The following is a 22923-nucleotide window of genomic DNA, read 5'->3' on the forward strand; positions in this document are numbered from 1 at the left end:
ACTACAGACAAAATAAAAAAATTCCTTCCAGTAGCACCTTAAAGACCAACTAAGTTAGTTCTTGGTATGAGCTTTCGTGTGCATGCACACTTCTTCAGATACACAGAATAATTTGAATTACACTGTACAATATAAAGGAAGAAACTATGTATATTTTATTTGTATTTATAATGCATATTTTATACTATTTTGTAAACTGCTTAGAGGTTTTGATGATTAAGTGCTCTCTCTCTAGATATATAATGTTAAATAAAATAAATAAAATTATTTCACTTTTATGCCCAGTTCAGATGTCATAGCAAGTCAGGAATGTGCTTTGGATGCCTGTGTTACCTCCCCTTCCTTTTCCCCCCAATTTCTTGTCCCCTCTTCCTGGTTTGGTTTGTGGCCATAGTCGCCGACTCCATGGGGCCTGAGGGGGCTCGAGCCCCCTCAAAAAATTTTTTGGGGGGGCTCAGCCCCCCCAATAATCTCGGGCGCCCTTCCAGCAGAGCGCCGCCGCCGTCCCCACCTGCTCCCTCGCCAGCCAGCCAGCCAGCCGCGCGCCCTAGTCGGAGAGCCCCGGCCATCCCCCGCGAGATTAGGGAATCCACGGGGGCGGGGGCTCCTGCCTCGCTGCTTCGCAGCACCACCGCCACTGCCAAGGCACTGCCGGGGGGGATTTCCTTCCTCCTGGCGGTTTCAGCCCCCGCGAGAACAGGGGAATCCCGACCGGCCACACCTCCCAGCCAGCCCTCTCTTCTCCGGCTAGCCCCACGTTTCCCGCATATCAGCTGTTCCGGAGCTGATTAATAGGCGCAGCACGCTCTCCCCTATTCGCTCACGAGGAGGCGGCGCCACTTTATTTGCATATTCATGAGCTTATTTATTATTCATGAGCTTTCCCGGGCCCCCCCCCAATATTTTTTATAAGTCTGCGTCCCTGTTTGTGGCCCCTACAGTTTGCCGAGTCATCCTAATCAGACTAACTACGGATGCTGCAAACCATATAATTGGAAAGCAGACACCATGGCAACTTAGGGTTGCCATAAAGTGAGATAAGGAACCCAGTATGAGGGGAAGAGACACACGCTCAAAGTATATTCCCAGTGGCCTAGCATGGCTTGGCTGTGATATGTGAACCAGGCATCACATAGTGATATTCAGAACCTCTTCAGGTCTTCCCAACGCAGGAGTTCCAGTGAGGAGAATGGCCCGAGTGGCATTCTGTACAATAGGTAACAAAATGTTGCTGCGAGATGCATTTCTGGATTTCATGTAGTGTGATTCATCAACTACCACCACTTTGAAATTCTGTTTGTACAGAGCTTCGGTTAAAGTCTTTGCATCTGAAGTTAGCAAGCCATAACCCAGAACAGTGACTTTGCTCGTAGGTATTCTCCTAGGAAAAAGGAGAGAGCAAAACATACATTCATCAAGTTATAAATGGATTGCTGTAAAGGTAAATGGCAAACTAGCTGAATTCTGTTAATTTATATTTATCTAGCTTGTGTTTACTCTGCTGGATACAGCACAGAAGTTTTAGGTTGCCAAAAGAAGACTGGCAAAAGATGCAATAGAATTTAATACCGCTCTTGTTTTGTACTTCAATTAACCCCGGCGTGTTTTGCTTTCAAAAATGTTTGAGCATTTGAAAGTATTTTATTTATATTAATTAATTCAGAAAAAGAAACATCAGAGAAAGTTGAGGTACTTCACTCATAATATAGAGGATAATAGTAGATACTGAACCAATAGCTGTCACAAGTAAAGGAAGTAAAGCTGTGCTTATGGATATTCAAACACACAGAAATTGTGTTCACACATCACACAATGACTAGTTTAACAAGGCAGCTTCAGAATGCATGGTTTGAAGTTGATTTGCTTTGAAACTAAACGACGATGCCTGGTGTGTGAGCAACAAGCCAAGATTCAGTGGAAGCAAAACAAAAGGCTGCTAAAGTTCTCCTTCCAAGCATGCCAGAAATGGGCAGGAGGGCTTGCTCAGGTTCATTACAGCTTCTGCATGTTGGACTAAATCATGGCTTAGTGAGATGTCCAAACCAGACCAGCACGCTCTTAACAATGGAAGTAGATTTGTAAGTACGGCAAAAAACCCACCATCTTAAGTGCTTCAGAACTACTGTTTGGATGGCAAAGCAATGCGACTGATAGCACGCCACTTACCAGGTGTCAGTTTTATTCTGAATAATGACGATATCCTCTGGAGAAAGTTCTGGGATCCATTTCTCCATCTCATCAACCCAAGGGTACCTCAGAGAGGAGGGTACCACTATTAACAGAGGCCATTCATTTTTGTAGTAGTAAGTTATAGCTATTGCTTGAATCGTCTTCCCCAAGCCCATCTAAGTCACAACAAATTGAAATAAAAAGAAGAAAAGCTTAATTGTATGAAAGCAGGGAACACCCTTATCAGTGGTTTACCTAGAGAAAGTCCTATCAGCGGTTTACATTTTTCATTTGCAGATGGCAGCCACCTTAGAACCTCCAAAATGTATTACTCAACTTAAGTGCATTTTGAGGAGACTAAGATAATCACTTCCAACACCTGCTCAGTTAAGGACATTAGAAGGAGAAGGGTAGACATAAAGCCCCCATACTCACATATCCACAGATATACAAACCTACAAAATATACCTCATTCTCCCTCGCAACACACATGGAACACCCCCCTCCAATACTCATATACTTATTTTTCCATGGATCAGGATGCTAGATCAGGAAGAACTAAAACACATCATTTTGAATTCACATGATTTTTTACGCTGATCCCACAGAATAATCATGGTCCCTTGGATGTGGAAATAAAATTCTTATTCCCATACCAGCTTGCTTATGTCTTAAGATCTTCTGCCCTAAGATCTTCAGACACACTCTTTAGTAAAGGAAAACATGTTTCCACAAAGGAGAGGGCCTTTTCTGTGGTGGCACCCTGCCTTTAGCATGCCAAGCGAAAGGGCCATGGCACAGCGGTAGAGCATCTGCTTTGCATTCAGATGGTTGCAGTTTCAATCCCTGGCATCTTCAGTTAGGACTGGGGTGTCCCATGCCAGAAACCCTGGAGAGCAGCTATCAGTTAGTATATAGACAATACTGAACTAAATGGACCAATGGTCTGACTTGGTATAAGGCAGTTTCTCATGCTACGTTCCTGAGGAAACACACCAGGTGAGGCCAACACAAGCTTTCCTGTCAGGTTGCGACTTTCCAGATTGCCCAGGTATTTTAGATCACAGATGATTTTGTTTGCCCTACTCTGCTTTTTAGATTTTGCAGCATTAGCTTGTCTTTTTTAAAAAAACTTTGTTGTTTTAAAACTGTACAGTCATACCTTGGAAGTCGAACAGAATCTGTTCTAAGTTAGTTCTTGGTATGAGCTTTCGTGTGCATGCACACTTCTTCAGATACCTTCAGATATCTGAAGAAGTGTGCATGCACACGAAAGCTCATACCAAGAACTAACTTAGTTGGTCTTTAAGGTGCTACTGGAAGGAATTTTTTTATTTTGACTATGGCAGACCAACACGGCTACCTATCTACTACTAGAATCTGTTCTGGAAGTCCGTTCGACTTCCGAAACATTCAAATTCTGAAATGTTTGACTTCCAAAGCATGGCTTCTGATTGGTTGCAGGAAGGTCCTGTAGCCAATTGGAAGCCATGGAAGCCCCATCAGACATTTGGCTTCCGAAAAATGTTCAAAAACTGGAACACTCACTTCCGGTTTTTGTTCGTTCAGGAGCCAAAATGTTAGACCCCCAAGGCGTTTGGGAGCCAAGGTACAACTGTATCTATATTTGTTGCATATGAACTAGTTTTTATTCACGTTTGTATGATGATGGGCAGTTAAGAAGTACTTTAAATAAATAAATCTCCCTATAACACACTGAAGTGTGTAGAAGATCCCAGAATAGTTGTGCAAAGGTAGTTTTTTCCTCTGAAATCATCCTGATTCTGTGGGCTGTCTACCCTCACTATCTAGGGAAATCTTAAGTGTACAAGCTAAGTTAATCTGACTTCATCTTCATCTTATAAATTCCATCATTAAAAATTCTGTCTTTGAAATCCAAAGGACAATTTGAGTAAAGAGTTGCAGTTTTGGAATTCATTCCACCAAATAGTAAATTGCATTATATTCGTATACAGATAGTGTTTTAGCAACAACCAGCACATTATCTTCGGGTTCCACTCAACACTTGTTTATGTGAATTTATCATCGTTTCTTCATAACACATACAAGAATAAACTTGTACGTTTTGAGTATTAATATACTGAAGATAGCCCAATTCTATGTCTGTTTCCACTGAGTCCAGGTAAGTATGCAGAAGATTGCAGCCTGCCTTACAAATATAACCCACTGACTTTAAGGAAACTTACTTTCCTGAAATGTGCTTATGACTGTAGTCTTAAATAGCTACCCTTTGTTATGTTGCTTCTTCACACTGAGACACTTGCTTCTCTCAAATTAAAAGGTAACATAATCGTGAAGCTGGTAATTGACTGAAAATGAATAAATGCATGAGCATTTCGCCATTCAGTTGGAGTTTTCAATTAAAGGGGAAGTTAACTTGAACTAACAACGAACACTGGTAATTAAAATCAGGAGATAAGGTTATTGTTTGTCCCAACTCAGTTCTAAAGTTACTTACTAAGAAATCTTTCTTTCACACATACACACAGTTTGAAGAACGATAATGCTAGCATTATAGCTATTTAGATAGCATGGCATAGGCTAAGATTTGGAGTTCCCTTTCGTAAGGGGAAGGCACTTAGGTTTGTGCAAGGCTGCCCAGTTCTCCTCTCCCATTATAGCTGATGCCCTCACACTCCATTCCTGGCTGTTACAGGCACTTTCCCAAGGACTGGGAGTGGGGGCAAGAGGATGGAGTGAGTGAACAGGTCACATTGTGTAAGCAGTGTTTAGCTACACTTTTCTACATCTAACTCGCTGAAAAATATTCGCTGAATATCAAATTCACCTTTCAGCAAAACTGAGAGGCACTTCGGTCTATGAAAACATATTACTTGAGGTTGACTTCATTGTTCCACATGTTCAATAAGTTGATTAGTAAGTCCCATTTTGATTGTCACTACTTTAAAGTTTACATTTGCACCAAGTATCTGTATGGGGAAATTATCCTTTTAATTAATCTTTTAAGTACACATTATTTTATTATTTACGAATTGCTCCCCATGAATCATTTCAAAGAGATTTACAAATATCTAAATAGGTTATAGAAAAAAGATATGCACAGTTGCGCACTAGTTTAATCCAAAGTAAGCAGTTACAGAATAGACTGAATGGCTAAAGAGCCACTTACCTCATCTGCAATCATACACCTAGAGGTGAAAATAAAAATAAAAATTAGAAGGTAACCCAGAACTTTAACTGAATAAAGCATGCATTCTATACAGTTTGCTAACACGTTTGTTTTCCACGATATAAAACTCCCAACAATTTCTCTTCAACACTGTTTAATGCTAATATTGATTAGGATCTAAGTAATGCAAGTAATTCCATGGGCTTTAAACTCTTGAACAGCAAATAAGTCCCAGCCATAACTACACTGCAGGGAAAACCACATGGCCTTTTCTGATATGGCAAGGGGGGCTGTTGGGAGAAAAGAAGGGGGAAAGTCCCACTAAACATGTCCTCTAAGCTCTTGGTTCAACTTTTAAAAGAACTCACAACTACATATACACCAGGACGTTTTCAAATGTGGTGGCTGAGCAGTTAAGGTATTGGACTAGAAATTCAATGAGGACTCCTTGTGTACTGTAGCTCTTTATTTGGTGGAGGACACACAAAGTGAAATGTGTGGGGAGGGAGGTGGTGTTTGATATTTCTCCTCTTCTTAATCCCAAACTGTTCTAAATGGTCCCCCAAAGGTATGAAGCAGATTTTGGGGGGGGGGGATTTGCCAATTTCCCCCTCCTACCCTATTCTGTTCACAAATGTCTATACTGTGGCAAAGAGCCTTCCACCAGCTCAAAAAAGAAGCTAAGTGATACACAGAGAAAGATCAAATAGGTCCTGTATTACTTAGAAGCCACATTTATGTAGGTGAATTGACACATTTGTCGCATGGTTTTTGATGGAGAACTGCAGGTCCATGGAGCAGAAGCAACGAAAAACAGTTCTGAGAACTGTCACGAATTCAGTTAAAATGAAGAACTGCATGTGGACCTCTGGCATGCAATGCTGCTCCCTTATCTAGACTTTCTCATCCATTTGACAGCACTGGCTACCATGCAGGTGGTGCTCAGTTCATGCTTAAAGTTAACTGGCTGCAGCATAAGTTTGTTCTTCAGGCAGTGTTTTGGACACTCTTTGGACAGTGGTGGCACAGGAAAGTTATTTACAGTGCTGTAGTGGCACTGGAATGCTGCTTTGTAAAACTGATGGGCCAAGAAAATGCAGACTGCTTCGAGAGAAAACAAGGCATAAACTCTGCCTGTGGTGATGATGCTTTTCTTCAAGGTGGTTTGGCAACTCAAATTTAACTTTAGTCTGAGATACCATGGAATTGAGGTGGCGTATGCTCACTCTTTGCATGAAAATCCAGAGTGGTACTGGGTGATTATTCATCACTTAAAAAACAACCACCAAGACTTCTGTTATGGGTTTGGAAGCTCCAAAGCCAGGACAAACTAAAAAGTAAGGTGCAAGATTGGTTACATTACGCTCAAATTCAAGAGGTATTTAAAATGGATAAAAAAGTGGGTTTCCAGACGGAGAAATCGAAACTGGAGACGGAGTTACTAGAACCAAAGACTAAGGTACTTTCGAGAATGTATGACTTGCTGCTTAAATGGAACACACAGGATGAGACAGTTAAATCTGCTATGATAAAATGGGCACAGGATGTAGGACATAACATTATGTCTGAGGACTGGGAAAGGTTATGGAACACCGGTATGAAATTCACGGCATGTAGTGCCTTGAAAGAGAACATTATGAAAATGGTATACCGGTGGTACATGACCCCAGTCAAGTTGGCCAAAATATATCACCTGTCCGATAATAAGTGTTGGAAATGTAAGGAGGCAGAAGGGACATTCTTTCACCTCTGGTGGACCTGCCCGAAAGTAAAGGCCTTCTGGGAAACGATATATAATGAGTTGAAAAAGGTATTTAAATATACCTTTCCCAAGAAACCAGAGGCCTTTCTTCTGGGCATGGTGGACCGGAAGGTGCCAAAGAAGGATAGAACCTTGTTTATGTATGCAACCACAGCAGCAAGGATTCTTATTGCAAAGTTCTGGAAGACACCAGATTTACCCACATTGGAGGACTGGCAGACGCAGCTGATGGACTACATGGAGTTGGCAGAAATGACTGGCAGAATCCGAGATCTGAGCGAAGAAACAATGGAGGAGGACTGGAAAAAATTTAAGGACTATCTGCAAAAATACTATAAGTTGTTTGAATGTTAAGATTGTGCACGATTAAGAAACGTTATGCTTCTGCAATTTACTTAAGTAAATGATAAAGTAAGTTATGACGACAAAACGAGATAAATTAGAAACAAAAATATTATGTTTATTAAAAGTGTCAAAATTAAATTACAAACTTCTGAAATTGGCAACATAATAAATTCAAAGGTACAATAAGATGTGAAACAAGATAACAAATTGCTGAATTGGCTAGAATAATGAATGCAATGTTGAGAGGATGTGAGGAGGTCCAAAAGAAAGTGAGTTGTTGAAGGACGTTGTGAAAGATATTCAACTTTTTCTTTTCTTTTCTATTTTTTTTCATATATAAAAAATGTTTCTTGCATGTTGCTATGTAAATTAATCTGTCAACCTATGGAAAGAAACGCAATAAAAAAATTTATAAAAAAAAGACTTCTGTTATGGGTCCTTCAGCTTTGCTCTGAGCAACATGCGTGAGGCTACTAGACATTATTGGGCAGAAATTTGGAGAGAAGTGTCTGAATTGGTTTGTTGATAACAAACCCTCTACCTTTACCTTTTTTGTCAGATCAGACAGCTGAGGTGCTTAAGAGTTGTGCAGCTGTTGTGATGTAAAGGTATTTAAATAAACACCACAAATGATACATGTACCAAGGGTTCACATAACAACCACTCATTCACATCGCTGAATTATTCCAATGCGTTGCATGTGAGTTTGCCCTCGAACATGGTTTGGAAACTTCAGCAAATCCAGGGTAAGTCTGCTAGATAGTTCACTGCAGCTGGATGATTTTGACACAGTATGCCACTGCTTCATGATCTGTGCTGGCTGCTTGCTTGATTACAGGCCCAAAAGAAATGCTGGTTTTGACACTTAAAGCCTTGTACTAGGTTACCTCAAAGTCCCCCTCCTTTGATATCTAACCACCTGGAGCCTGAAAACATCTTAGAATGCCCTTTTCTGAATGCCTCTGCCATTTGAGGCATATCAGTTGGTTTCTAGGGAGAGGTGGTAGCACCCTGGTTGTGGAATTCTACCTCCAGAGAAGCTTGCCCAGCTGCTTCTTTGTGGTGTCTGTGACCTTTCAAAATCTCTTATTTCAAAAAAATCTATTACATTCTGTTTAAATCTGCAATTTTATTTATTTGTGGGTGGTTGAGATATTTTAATTTTTTTCAGGTACTTTAAGGTGCCCAGAGAGCGGTGCTATTGTTGTTAATAAATGTTGTTAATAAAGTAATAAATTGAAACGTTTACATGCCATCTTTTTGTAGAAAATACAGTGGTACCTCAGGTTAAGTGCTTAATTCGTTCCGGAGGTCCATTCTTAACCTGAAACTGTTCTTAACCTGAAGCACCACTTTAGCTGATGGGGCCTCCTGCTACTGCCAGAACATGATTTCTGTTCTCATCCTGAAGCAAAGTTCTTAACCCAAGGTACTATTTCTGGGTTAGCAAAGCCTGTAACCTGAAGTGTATGTAACCCGAGGTACCACTGTAGTCAACATGGCTTACAACAGCGTAAAGCACAGAAAACCAGCAGCAATTTAACAAAAAATAATCACAGCTTCCAAACACCCACCTACACCTCTTTAGGGGTTTCTAAAAAGAACCTAAACACTGAGGTTTCGGTTAGGCTCCAGAAAACCAGCAGGAAGGTAGATCTGCTTATAAGTACAATAACATTTTTAGCCCATTATATACTGCTTTTAAAAAGCTGGTGTCCCCATGCCGTGATAGTGACATCTAAAAAGAAAACTACCACATTCTTTGTAGAGAAACATATAATTATCACATACTTGATAGTATCATGTCTACTTAACTATTCCATCTGCCACTGTGGGCAGAATGAAGCGATTACGTAGGCCACAAAAAGAAATCTCCCTATGGTTAAGATACAGTAATTCAAAATCATATTCCTTATCCTAATAAGAAAATCCAGAGTCCCGCACCCCAAGCCCTGTTAGTTATATGCTTTTCCTCACTGCTTCCTGAGTTAATGAAATTAGAGCACGCTGCCTACGCCAACAGAAAGGTTATGTACTTCCGAAGCAATCTTCAGATAAAAAATTTGAGGCACAAATCTGATTTCTGTCACATATTTTGACTGCAGCGAGCAGGACAACTTGTTCTTTGAAGTTCAATTAGTCATTTCCTTTTAACTGGTAGTTACCCAATTGAGACTAGATCATTCACATACCATCTGCTCACGACAGCTATATGACAGCTATATCCAAGAATGCTAATTTGAGGGGGATAAGGCATTCCATTTCATTTCAGGCTCTAAACTCAGCTCACAAGGACAAAATATGTCATAAAGAGAGTAAGAATAATACTCTGTGTCCTAGATTCTTCCCCTCTTGAATGCAACTGCTAAGAGAACACCATGGCCAATAGTTTACCTGGAGACTAAGTAATAAAAATAAAACACCCTAGATGCTATCCTGATCCCAAGTTGATTCCACCTGTAAGTGTAAAAATATACGAATGCCTCTTGTAACCTAACAGAAGTGAATTAGATACTTGTCCTTTTTGAACTCCAAGGTAAAGGCAGGGAAAGCAATTGTTCCCCATCCCACACTAAAAGAATATATGTTATTTTAATTTACAGTAAGCTATCTAAAATAGAAAAGTTATAAATCCCACTCAGTCATGAAGCTCATAAAATGATTTGAGCTCAACCTAACCCAATTATGAGGAAGCTTTGGCCCTCCATATGTCATCGGACTACAACTCCCATCCCCCCTGATCATTGGCCACGCTGGCTGTGGCCGGTGGGAATTTGAGTCCAGCAACATCTGGAGAGCCATAGGCTCCCCATCCCACAGGGTTACATAGTGAATGGGCAGGATAGGAATGTTACTACTACTACTACTACTACTACGCTTTGAAAAATAAAATAAAGGGAATTATGCTACTTAGCATCGCTGTGAATTTCTTTTTAAAAAGTCATTTAATTTCAATATTTATTCAATATCATTTTAACTATTTACCACCATTTTCCTTCCATGTCTCATCTTGCTTAAAATGTAAGCCTAAGGGCAAGCTAGTGCATTTTAGTTTGCTTTATATATAGCGCCTAGTCGATTTAGGCGCTTTGAAACAAGTAATACTGTACAGTATAAGCAGTTGTAAAATAAGACCAAAGGCAGAGAGGGGCACACAAAAATCTTCTTGGAGAAGGTGAAAGTTGCTTTAAAGTATAGTCCAGAAATAGATTGAAAGTGCACCTACAATATGAAAGAACTACTCATCTGTGGCGCTGACACTATCAGCATTGCAATGAGTAAAAGGAAACACAGGAAATGTAGTAATAAAGTTTGGGTGTTGAGACTTTCAAGGGGAAACCTTGGTTCAAGACTCCACTTGGCCATAAAGCTGAGCAGTGGCAGGCAAGGCACTGGATAGACTGTAGAGTTGTGTGTGCATAATGGGGCTGGCAGAATCTTATTTCCCACAGCAGCCCCCCAACAGCCTATCCAAACTGATATGCAATTGTTCAGGGTGGCTAAAACCAAAACAGGTCTGCAAAGAGCTCCAGCAGGATCTCTCCAAACTGAGTGAATCGGCAGTAAAATGGGAAGCGCAATTCAAAATAAACAAGGGTAAACTGATGCAGGTTGGACAAAAACTCCTAATTTCACAAATACGCTCGTGGGCGGCCGACCAGGAACGAGACTTTGGGGTTGAAGTGGACAGCTTGATAAAGATGTCAAGCCAGTGGCTGGCAGCTGTGAAAAATGCAAATCCCACGGTAGAGATCATTAGGAAAAGAAGTGAAAATAAAATTGCTGATATAATGCCATTATAACAAACCTACAGAGTGGCTGCAGTTGGGACAGTGAAGAGTTTGGGTTGCCTCCTCTCAAAAAGAGTATTGTAGGGCTGAAAAGGATTCAGAAAAAGGGCAACCAAAATGATAAAGGGAATGAAGCACCTGCCCTATGAAGGAAAGGTTACAAGATTTGGGGATTTTTGGTTTAGGGGAAACGTAAGAGGTAACATGAAATTATGCACAGTATGGAGAAAGAGGGCAGAGAATAGCTTTTCTCCCTCTCTATAACACTAGAACTCACGGACATCCGATGCAGCTGAATGCTGGACAGGCGAAAGAAAGTAAATCTTCACGCAGTGGGTAATTTAACTATGGATTTTGCTCACACGAGAGGCAGTGAATGGCTTTGAAAGAGGATTAGATACATCCATGGAAGATAAAGGTATCAACAGCTAATAACTCTAATGCCTATGTTCTAGCTCCACTATACTTCTGAATACCAGTTGCTGGAAACCACAGGGGGAGAAAGTGTTGCTGCACTCTGGTCCTGCTCGTGGGCTTCCCGTGGGCATGTGGTTGGCAACTGTAAGAACAGGATGCTAGACTAAACGGGCAACTGGTCTGATCTAGCAGGCTTTTCTTATGTTTTCGAAAAACAAAAGGATAAATAACAAAAGCAAACTGGCTTTAGTACCAAAGAGTCCCCTGCTTCCTTTTACGAACAGGACTCACACTTCCTAACAGAACAGACTGTATCGAGGAAGAGTGCTGTTTCCCCTCAGTTTGGAGTTCCAGATTTTCACCCACTCATGTGAATCAGTTTTATGTAACACTCTAGCATATAATTTGCATCCTACTCACAAGCCAAGACTTTAGCATTAACATTTCTCTCATACAGGGGTTATTTAAGGAATGTGAGCCTGGTGCGTTTAAAAAAATGTGTATATCATTAAACACAACTGTGCGGTCCTGTATCTGTAACAAAGATGACTTGTCTTGCAAGAATTAGGGTACTTCACCAAAAATAGAGCCTCAGATGACTTGTGCATGGAATGTTAAGTTAAAATGGTCCCAATGAGTGGCATCACGTTGACAATTATGTGAAGTACTTTTCCATTCACAAAAAGCCTGTGTCAAACTTCCATCAGGAGGCAAAAGTGTTGAATGGTAAAAAAGACTATTGAGCCTTTGGAGCAGCCTTTCTCAATCTTGGGTCCTCCAATGTTGTTGGACTACAACTCCCACCATCCATAGCTAGGAGGACCAGTGGTCAGGGATGATGGGAGTTGTAGTCCAGATCAAGCCAATTCTAAACAAAACACCAACCCTTACATGTTAACCAGTGAAAAGCGAATTAACTTATAGCTGGGGGGAAATGCCAGCCAACTGATAATCAAGCGGCCAAACATTTCCTGGACAACACATTTCAAGCTGCAAGCATGTGTGTAGGGGGTGGGTGCATGCTGGAAAACCCTTTAACAGAAGACAAGTGCATTTGGGGAAGAGGCCAAGGGGCAGCTTCTCTCTGACATTCCAGGTGGCTATGTTCAAGGGTAGTCTGTAACATGTACAAAGCAATTTAACTAGATTGATGATTGTCTTGAATAGTCATTATGTTACCTTTTTCTACTCTTCATCCTATGGATAAAAAATTCATTTTATATTTGCTTATAAATGCTATTGGCACCCAGTCATAAAGACTTGTGTTGTCCTAATTCCCTGCACCTCCTGATTCTTTTTCCTCCCCTACATGCACAAATAATTACTATTCTAAATACTTGAAGAATACCATAAGCTTTTGGGTTCAGCTTCAACTACTTAATGATTCAGGTCTAGAAATTCAGTATAACATTCAGAAAATATATTGGAGCCATTGTAACTACTTAGGTTAGTTTCCCCACTCCTAAAAGGGATTGACAGTTCCGTGTTTAAGATAGTTTTACCTGCCACCTCTTTCCAATGCAAACACAATTCCTTTCTTCTGAAATGAAAGAAGTTTGTCTTTTAAGTGTTCAGGTAAGTAAGACAGTCTTTCACTGACATCGGAAGTTGAACCAGAAGTTTTACGTGTACAAGTCTCTTGGATGACCGCTGCCATGTTCCACCTGACAAAAAATAAGAGATCTGATTTCAAAATGCCACACTCAGTATTCTCCAGCACTTATCAAAATAGGTCATATTTGAACACGTTTACTTCATAAATAGTATCAAAATGGATATGGTTGCAGTTCAAGGACTCTGGTTTATAAGCTGTTTTATTAAAACATTGTTAAATGTGTACGTGGGTTTATTTGTACACATAAGCATGTTAAATTGATCACTGGAGTACTTTGAATTCAATTTAAAAGTGCAGTTCAGGTGATAGGAGAGTCCTATGCCCTTTGTGTATAGTTGGCACACAAAGTGCTGTGAAACTTAATAATGTTAATGAAACTTCAGAGAGCACAGTAGACAAAATTCTCCTTTTGAGGCATCACTGCACAAGTGCTTCACTGAATACAACTCAATAATATATATTTTTTAACGACACTGGAATGATTATGTGATTTTAAGTTAGGCTAAAGTGGTTTTTATCCCCAGAAGAGCCTACTCCTCCACCCTCTTTCTGTATTGCTCACTGACTGGAAGGTGGCAAGCCTAGAACACAAGTGGAAAAGCGACAGGCAGCCTCCTCTACAGGAAAGAAGGTCCTTTGCACCTGGAGTAACTGAGTGATCCAGCCACACCTAATGCAGTGACAACCTGCCCTCAGCAAAGGCTGATTAGGAAAAAGCAAGGCCAGAAAAAAACCCAAATCATGCAAAGTTAAAGAAGGCACACTTCATCAATAGCCATTTTGGATGGGTATTAATCCCCACTCTCACTGTACAACAGCAATCCTGTCACACACAGATTTTACTACAATCAAGTGGGGTATAATTTTGGTTAAATAAACTGTTAAAGAAGACTGGGCATTATTGTCTTAGCTGTTACAGGGCACTGGAAGTAGCACAAAAGAACCAGAATCACAGCTGAAGTACAACTATGAACTATATTACAGTAGCCTGGATCATTGACTTTTATCACCTATAATAATTCATCTTCTTACATGCAATTGTGCTGTGTCCTAATGAATAGCTGCATTTATGGGATGAAGTGACACCCTCTGGGTACTAGAATCTTTAGGAAAAAACCCTCAGGACAGGTAGCAATATTGCTTCACTTCCAGTATAACAATGAATGCTCACTGTGCACAGCTGATGCACAGAAATGCCATATTGGGCTGGTAAGGGAAAAAGTAGGGTAAAGGACCCCTTGGCGGTTAAGCCCAGTCAAAGGCGACTATGGGATGCGGTGCTCATCTCGCTTTTTAGGCCATGGGAGTCGGCATTTGTCCACAGGCAGCTTTCCGGGTCCTGTGGCCAGCACGACTAAACTGCTTCTAGCGCAATGGGACACTGTGATGGAAGCCAGAGCGCACAGAAACGCCGTTTACCTTCCTGCCGCAGCGGTACCTATTTATCTACTTGCACTGCTATGCTTTTGAACTGCTAGGTTGGCAGAAGCTGGAATAGAACAACAGGAGCTCACCCTGGCGCATGGGTTCGAACAACCAACCTTCCAATCAGCAAGCCCAAGAGGTTCAGTGATTTAGACTACAGTGCCACCCGTGCTTGTAACATCACATGGATGGTCTGTGACAGGATCTGAATTTCTTGCTGAGTTCATTTTACAGATTCAGCTCTAGACATGAGCATAGGCGGGTTTTATTTTGGGAGGTGGCAGCTTTTATGTTAGGGGGGCAGAACTGAGTTATTTGTTATGCAATTGGTCAGTTCGTTAAGTATTTTTATTGATTTGCTTGATTTAGGGGGGCAGACCACACCCTGGCTATACCCATGTAAAGGTAAAGGTACCCCTGCCCGTACGGGCCAGTCGTGACCGGCTCTAGGGTTGCGCGCTCATCTCGCTCAAGAGGCCGGGAGCCGGCGCTGTCCGAAGACACTTCCGGGTCACGTGGCCAGCGTGACAAAGCTGCAACTGGCGAGCCAGCACCAGTGCCGCACACGGAAACGCCGTTTACCTTCCCGCTATAAAACAGTACCTATTTATCTACTTGCACTTAGGGGTGCTTTTGAACTGCTAGGTGGGCAGGAGCTGGGACCGAAAGACGGGAGCTCACCCCGCTGCGGGGATTCGAACCGCCAACTATACGATCGGCAAGTCCTAGGCACTGAGGTTTTACCCACAGCGCCACCCGCTATACCCATGACTCTAGAAAATTTAGGGACAGAAAAAGCTATCTTATACAAAGTTAGATTACCGATTCAACTAGCTCAGTACTGTCAACACTGACTAATAGCAACTTCCCAGGGTTCCAGACTGGAGTTTTTCCAGTCAAATGGGCATTTCTATTCTTAAAAGAAAACATTGGGAAGAGTAGTAGATGTGTGAGAAGTATTTGCAACGTACCTTAGAAAGCTAGTTAGTTAGCTCAGTTAGTCGCTCAGTTAGAAAGCTCAGTTAGTTGCTGAGATATTAGGCAAACTTCAATAGTGATCATGGGCACTAACCTTTGATGGAGACCACCAGTCTAATCTACTTCAGTTTCCTGAGTATAAAATGTGGAGGGAGAGGCCAGGTAAGCATATACCACCTGGAGCTTATTTGAGGAAAGTCCAGATGTAAATACAAGAAGTAATACCACCTTTATTGGGACACAAAGTAGTAACCCCACTAAAACTCCCCTTAAATGTTAAGCAAAGGAAACCCAGGAATGGTGGTGGTGGTGGGGAGTGGGATAAAAGGATGTTGCTGAGCAAGATGAAAAAGCTGCATTTTAGAGCAGCCTCAGAATGTAATGAATGAGGCATTACATAGACAGGCAGCACAAAAATATGTATGATTACGTGAAAGTAAGCCCCACTTTTGTTATGGTAAGTATGCAAAAGACACCAGCCTTAACGGGTTTGGGTTACTGCTTGGTGCAAAAATCTCAAGCAGAACTGCTCTCTGTGGAAATAAAGAAGCCAGCGGTAATTTGGTAGTGTCTCCAGCTCTAATCAAAACATGCACTGGGATCGCAAAAGGAAAAGACACAGAGAATAAACTTAGGTACCGCTTCTTCACACCTATGGCATTTATGGAAACCCAAGTCATTTTTGCACAGTCCCTAAACTAATTGAGACTACATAACCTGATGTTCACTTAAAGGTAAAGGTAAAGGCACCCCTGACCATTAGGTCCAGTCGTGGCCGACTCTGGGGTTGCGGTGCTCATCTCGCTTTACTGGCCGAGGCAGCCGGCGTACAGCTTCCGGGTCATGGGGCCAGCATGACTAAGCTGCTTCTGGCGAACCAGAGCAGCACACGGAAACACCGTTTACCTTCCCGCCGGAGCGGTACCTATTTATCTACTTGCACTTTGACGTGTTTTTTAACTGCTAGGTTGGCAAAAGATGTTCACTTACCTGGGAGTAAATCCCACGGAACTAAATGGGTTTGCTTCTGAACAGATATACATAGGAATACCCTCCACATTTCACCTTACCTAGTACCTCTGTCCTAAAGTGAATTGAAGGGGTGTCTGTGGATATATCTGCCTTTCTGCCACCCTTCAAACCGTTTCAGTCTAGGAGTTCAGGAATGCCATTCAGACGCGTCAAAAGATCGTTTACGTTGCATTAAGTAATCACTCTCGGGTGCAAGCAGAACCATGCAGTATTTTACTCCCACGTTTTTGACGGCCTCCTAGTCAATAGTTCTCACCAGTTTAAAGAAAACTGCACTGCCCCAACTATACGAAACTTGCTTATAAATTACTATTCCACTTCCAAGACCTCGAAGCGCCTTCCTCACCGAGACCCGCTCTTCCATCCGTGCAGCAATCGTAGCAGCAGCAGCTCCTCCTCCTCCTGCCGCAGCAGCAGCCAAACAACTTTTTCGCGCTCAAACGCAGCGGAAATGACCTCAAACCGAGAGCGCGGTAGACTCAGAGATACATCGTTAGCAAGTGTCTGTCCGCATGGATTATTTTTTTCTTTTTTAAAAAAAGATTAAAATGGCGGGCCTCCCCTGCATTTGTGTTCATTCGCACACCCTAGCCCCATGATGGCCAAACAACGAGAATACAAACAAGCCCCCTTTCCCCTCTTCCAGGAAACAGAACAGCAATGAGCACAGATATCAATGCACCGTTTTTCAGTGTAAGCCACATGGAACAAGGAGAAGCGATGGAAGATCACAAACAATTTGGGCGGCTGATTTACAAGTTCATGTGTAAGGGCGGCGGGTATAGGAAGCTGCAGAGACGAAACTGAATAGATAGGAAGGGTGGTGGGTTATGAAGGGAGGAGCTTTTAGGTTGGGATGAAGCCCCATTGAACTCGGTTTTATAATTATGCGTATGCAGGTTAAAGAATTTGCAGTCGCGCCTTAAAATAGTTATTCCCCGGATTAACTGCGCGTTAGAACCGCATGGCAATCTAACGACGCCTTTTAAAAGGTCACGGCGAAGATGTAAAGCACGTTTGGCCACCCTTTCAAGTACAAACTCGGGGTTACAAAGGGCGATTATAATCCTGGTTAGCGGTTGTTGTGAGTAACAATAAAAGCCTACGGGTCCTAAAAGGTGGCCTGTAAAAAGCGATGGATATTTGTGGGCGCTTCCGACGTCGAGTTTGTAACGGAGATCCGCCGGGACTAAGAATGGCTGGGTCGATGACGGATGCATGATGTGAAACGCTGTGAAAACGTCAGGTTGATTTCAGCAGAATGAAGTAGATAAAACACATTTGCTTGGAAAAAAATAATTTAGGAAAAAAGCACACACCCAGCAAACTTTTTTGGCACCTTGAACAACAGATCTATCTGAAGCATAAGCTTTCGTGGGCTAATAATAAGAAATAGCAAATATGTTTTGTACAGGGCATTCCTTTTAGTTTTTTGCTGTAACCGGCCAACATACCTGTGCCTCTAAGATTTAATAAAAAGCAGTTTTAAAAACACACACGATGCATTTGCATCGGAAGACAAGAACCTAGAACAGCGATAGGCGACAGGGTTGTTTGGGGTGGGGTGCGGAGAAGAAGCCGGTGTAGCTTTTTCGGGTTGCTAAGACAGGCAGGGCGACCCTATGCCTACTTAGTAACAAGACCCACTGAATTCAGTAAGATCGCAGCAATGAAATATATAATGCAAGCAGGTTGCAAAGTGCTGCTGAAATTTTTGGCAGGCAGACAAGCGCGCCATGGAGGCAGGCGGGAGATGCGTAGGCTGCTTTTACCTAAGGACTCAATGCAGTGACTGGAGGAGGAGCCTGCTAACCGCGGCGACAGAAGAACTTGGGGTGGAGGACGTAATGATGCGAGTGGTACGAATATAAGGCCACCAATATAGTGCTGCAAGGAGGAGACCTTTCGATTTTAAGGCAACAGACTGTCAGGAGGCGCCTTCGGAACCTAAGCAAAGCTTCTGCATCAAGTACTACAAGTCCCAGAATGCCTCGCTTCATGGACCCGTTCATTGAAGCCAAGGCGATTTGGAAGCGTTTCTTGGGACTTGTGGTCTATCCACCTCCGTAATATTAATTACTGTTTGAGCCAGAGGACTTGCCCCGGCTGCATGTACGTCCAAGACGCCGCCACAGAGGGGAACTAAGGCCAGGTGCCATTTCGGAACAGACCGTAAAAGCCTACCTATAACTAGCGCTCGGGGCCGTCAGTCACCTCAAAGCGGCAACGCCACTGGTCACAGGCACCTCCGAGGGTGGGGCTTCCGCATTGCCGGTCTTCTAAACCGCACTCCGGTCTCCAATTGGCCGGCTTCTGGCCGTCGCTCGGCTTTAAAGGCGCGGCCTCCCATTGGCTAGCATTCGCTTCACCGGGGCGTTTTTTCCTGCGTGGGCAGAATTCTGGCCCACTCAGCATAGAGCTCCGGGGCTGAGGAGGCGTGCTCCGGGCGCTGAGTGGTTGGGCGGGGCGGCAGTCAGCAGCATGTGGCGCCGCGATTGGCTGGCGGGACCCGTAGAGGGCGGTTCTCTATGGCACCCGCGGCAGCAGCAGGAGGAGCCGGAGTCGCTGTCGGGGGCTGGTGATGGGGTTAATTCCCCCTCGTGTGTGAAGCCCCCTTCGCGAGCCGGCCTTGCCGTCGCCTTCATCCCCTTCCTCCTCCCCTCCGCCCGCTCGTCAAGGCTCGCGCCACTGCGGTAAGTTCGCCCCCTCCCTCCCTCCCTCACCCCCCGCCCCAGTTCCATTATAAATATCTCTCCCCCCCCCCGCTTTTCCGCCCCCTCCGCGCTCTGCAGAAAGGCTTGGAACCCCGAGAGCCGCCGTCCCAGGCGAGGGGGGAGGTTGGTCTTGCCCTTTTGCAGCGCCGCCACCACAACGCCAGCCTCCCTCCCCCCCCTCTCTCTGCCTCCCCCCCCCCCCGCGCGCGCCCTGACCGGCCTGCATTGGACGGAAGTGCGCGCCAGCCTCGTGGATGCAATTGGTGCAGTTACGCCCCCGGGCCTTGCGGTGGGTGGGTGGGGGGAGTGACCTCCCTCCCTCCCTCTCCCCTCCCCGCAGGGACAGTGTGGGGTTGAGAGGGGAAGTTGATGGGGTGGATGCAGTGGGGTCTGCCAAGCCCCTAGGCTTTGCATTCGGTGGAAGGGTTTCCCTGCTTCGGGCGAGGAAACACGACGGCTTCAAAGTAATGTCATGGCCAGTCCCCTCCTGCCCTGGATGGCAACTCTTTAATATTATTCCCAAAGGCAGGCATTATTATAACCCGAGGGCCTGCCGTGGGAGAAATCCCTGCCGCTGCCCCCTTCGCCCCCCAATGGGTGCTGTCCTAAGATACACGTCTTCCCAGTATCTGTCAGAAAGGGAAGCTGGTCCAGGAATGGATGCAGATAGATTGATATTCATATACATTAATTCTATCTCACTCACTCATTCATATATATTCTCTCTCTCTCGCAGAGAGAGAGAGAAACAATCCTTTGGGACCTGCAGTGGCTAACCCGTCTTCATTCCCTGTGAAGTGTTGATTCATCCTGCAATGGTTAAAAGAAGTGGCTGGTTAAAAGCTGTGGTTGTCACTTCGGTTCTAAGTGTGAGGGGTTTGCCATCCCAATCCGTGGATAGAGCTGCCTTTGCAGATTCCTCTCTGTTCCAAAGGGATACTCGGCATTACAGTACTCTTGAGATCTTTAGTGAAAGGGACTACACCACAAGGTCTGTAGGGAGCGTGAGGCTTTGTATATCGTTGGACTCGTGAGCGATACATATGTAGGTTATCAGCTTGGAGACTGCCCCCAAGGAAGCGATGGCTTGCTTTGAACTTTGCGTCCTCTCCAAAGGCTGTATGAGGTAATCCTTTGGCTTGTACTAGTAGAGCATCATATGCTCTTCAGAAAATGACTGGTGCACATATAATTCTAAAGACTGCAATAGGAGACAATATATTTCCCCGTTTGTGCTCTTTGATCCACTTCCATGGGCTTAATGGGGGGGGGGGTGGAGGTAATAAATTCTTTTAGCTTTAGCAAAGTGTCATGGATTGAGTATGTGGGTGCAAGGTGGTGTTAATTTCCCTAGTCCTGTTTGAGGACTGATTTCTAGCATCCTCAAGAGCTGTAAGTGCAACTGGGTCACTAGAGCTTCAAATAGTGCACAGTAACGGCCTCATAGGAAGGACTTTAAAACTGCATACTTGCCCATATTATAATGTAAATGCTCCCCCCCCTCTGTGATTACTTAGGGGTTTGTTCACTCTCCAAATAGCTTGTGGCATATTGATAGCTGCTAAAAAGCAACAACAACCCAGAGCAAACATTGAGAGAACCAGTGGTTAAATGTGAAGTACACAATATTGTATTTGGGCTGACTGATCGTTTTGCCTATTGTGTTGAAATGATTTGTTCATTTTTAAAATAGCTAATTACTCATACCTTTAAAGGTAAGGAATGTTTTCTTGTTCTCAAGGTAACAAAGAACTGCCGGGTCCCCCTCATGCTGTGATGTAAGGTGGAAAATTCATCATTTCACAAAATTAAGGAGTAATCTAAAATGCATGTCAAATTTGGTAATTTAAAATTTGTAATCTGTTTTATGATGTTTGGGAGCTGCTTTGGAAGACCAGAAACTGACATAAGTGTTTACATAATGTTAACGGTTTTCAGTGCCTTCCATTTTTCTCCTTAAAATTTAAACCTTGTGTGGAAAGCACATGCTATTGTGTTGTCACAAAATATTTACAAATATTCCAAATAAAGTTTTGGATTTGTTTTTAATAATGTTAACTGTGATTTATTGAATTTGTATCCTAATCAAATATTTTGGCTCTTTGAAATAGTTTATGCATACAAATTAACATTTTGCCCTTTTTGATTTATATCGGTTAAATTTAAATAATATGTTAAATTGGATAGCTTTTGGGTATCAGATAATTTTCCAGTTCTAAATTTTCCAGGAGACTAGTGTCAATAACCCCTTCAGCCTGCAGTCAGTGTTCATCTTCTAGAGATTGTAGCCAAATGATTTTGAGATCTTCCTTCCGTACAGGTTGTATGGACCATCATGGATGTTGGAAAAACTTTAATACTGAAAGCAAATTGGAGGTTTGCAAAGTGGCTTAACTGTTGATGTATCTTAGAATGCTTTGATCTTTTTTGGAGGTAGAAAGGGAATGGTATTTGGTAATGCTGTTTGGTCTCAATTGCTTTACTCAAAAGCAGAAGGAGTCAAAATATTTATTATTTAATTTAATATATCCCCCCATTCCTTGTGAGAGTCTTGGGCGGTTAACAGTAAAAAATGAAGCATTGAAAAACAACATACACTGGTTTCCCATTGTGTATGAGAGAGACTTTATAGAATTGTCAAGGTGCATTCATATCTTCTCCACCTTGGATATTACAGTGATAGAATAAGAGCATTTGTGGCGTCATAAGCCATTTTAAATTATTGGTATATTGTACCATGTGTATTATAGAAGTTTCCTAGCCTAGTACATATTCTACATTTGCATTACGTTTATCTTACTTGAAACTAAGTACTTTTGTAGTTAACTTGACACTTTGTCTGGACTGGATTTGAATATTCTCTGTAGCACTTGCAAAAATGTGACTGTATTCTAGTAAGTTAAGTATATTTTTAGTGCCTTTGCAATTCTGGTTTCATTTTTAAAGAAATTGAGTGATTTCCTATGGTAAGTGGCATTACAGTGGTACTTCGGGTTAGAGAAGCTTCAGGTTACAGACTCCACTAACCCAGAAATAGTACCTCGGGTTAACAACTTTGCTTCAGGATGGGAACAGAAATTGTGCGTTGGCGGCGCTGCAGCAGCGGGAGGCCCCATTAGCTAAAGTGGTACCTCAGGTTAAGAACAGTTTCAGGTTAAGAACAGTTTCAGGTTAAGAACAGACCTCCAGAACGAATTAAGTTCTTAACCCGAGGTACCACTGTATAGGGTTGAATCAGTCTTTACCATTTTTCTCTCTATGCTATATTCAAATAGAATTATTGTACCGTCGTTGCTTAGTGTTCGTAATAAGTTATTCTGCAGGAGCTTACATCAGATTTAGAAACAGCACAAAGGTGCTGTATTTGTTTAGCTTGGGCTTTATTTGTGTGCGTCTGTATGTTGGTCTAATTTTTTTTTAATGGCTTCTGTCAGTTGTGGCATCATTGCAAAACAGCTGGCCAGTATGGTTTTGCCTTTGTGGGAATGTTGCTCTTCCTGTTCCTAGTTGTGTCTGGCACCATG

The 22923-nt window shown here is 42.8% G+C and overlaps 1 protein-coding gene across 5 annotated transcripts in view; it reads right to left on the minus strand.

Annotated features, from left to right (window-relative positions):
- ZRANB3 (zinc finger RANBP2-type containing 3) overlaps window positions 1–18990 on the minus strand; it is a 43904-nt gene extending 24914 nt beyond the window's left edge. The window contains exons 1-5 of one of the 5 annotated variants that reach the window (XM_081199553.1): window positions 18870–18990; window positions 13138–13299; window positions 5321–5339; window positions 2167–2345; window positions 1150–1381 (exon numbers count right to left, since the gene is read on the minus strand). In XM_081199553.1, the coding sequence (XP_081055679.1) occupies window positions 1150–1381; window positions 2167–2345; window positions 5321–5339; window positions 13138–13292 (585 nt within the window). In that variant the 5' untranslated portion in view covers window positions 13293–13299; window positions 18870–18990. The other 4 variants (XM_081199554.1, XM_081199552.1, XM_081199551.1 and 1 more) reach the window with 4 other exon arrangements.
- Window positions 18991–22923: the final 3933 nt, after the last annotated feature.

The sequence above is a fragment of the Podarcis bocagei genome (genome assembly GCF_964188305.1).
Source record: "Podarcis bocagei genome assembly, chromosome: 1".
Classification (NCBI taxonomy): Eukaryota; Metazoa; Chordata; class Lepidosauria; order Squamata; family Lacertidae; genus Podarcis; species Podarcis bocagei.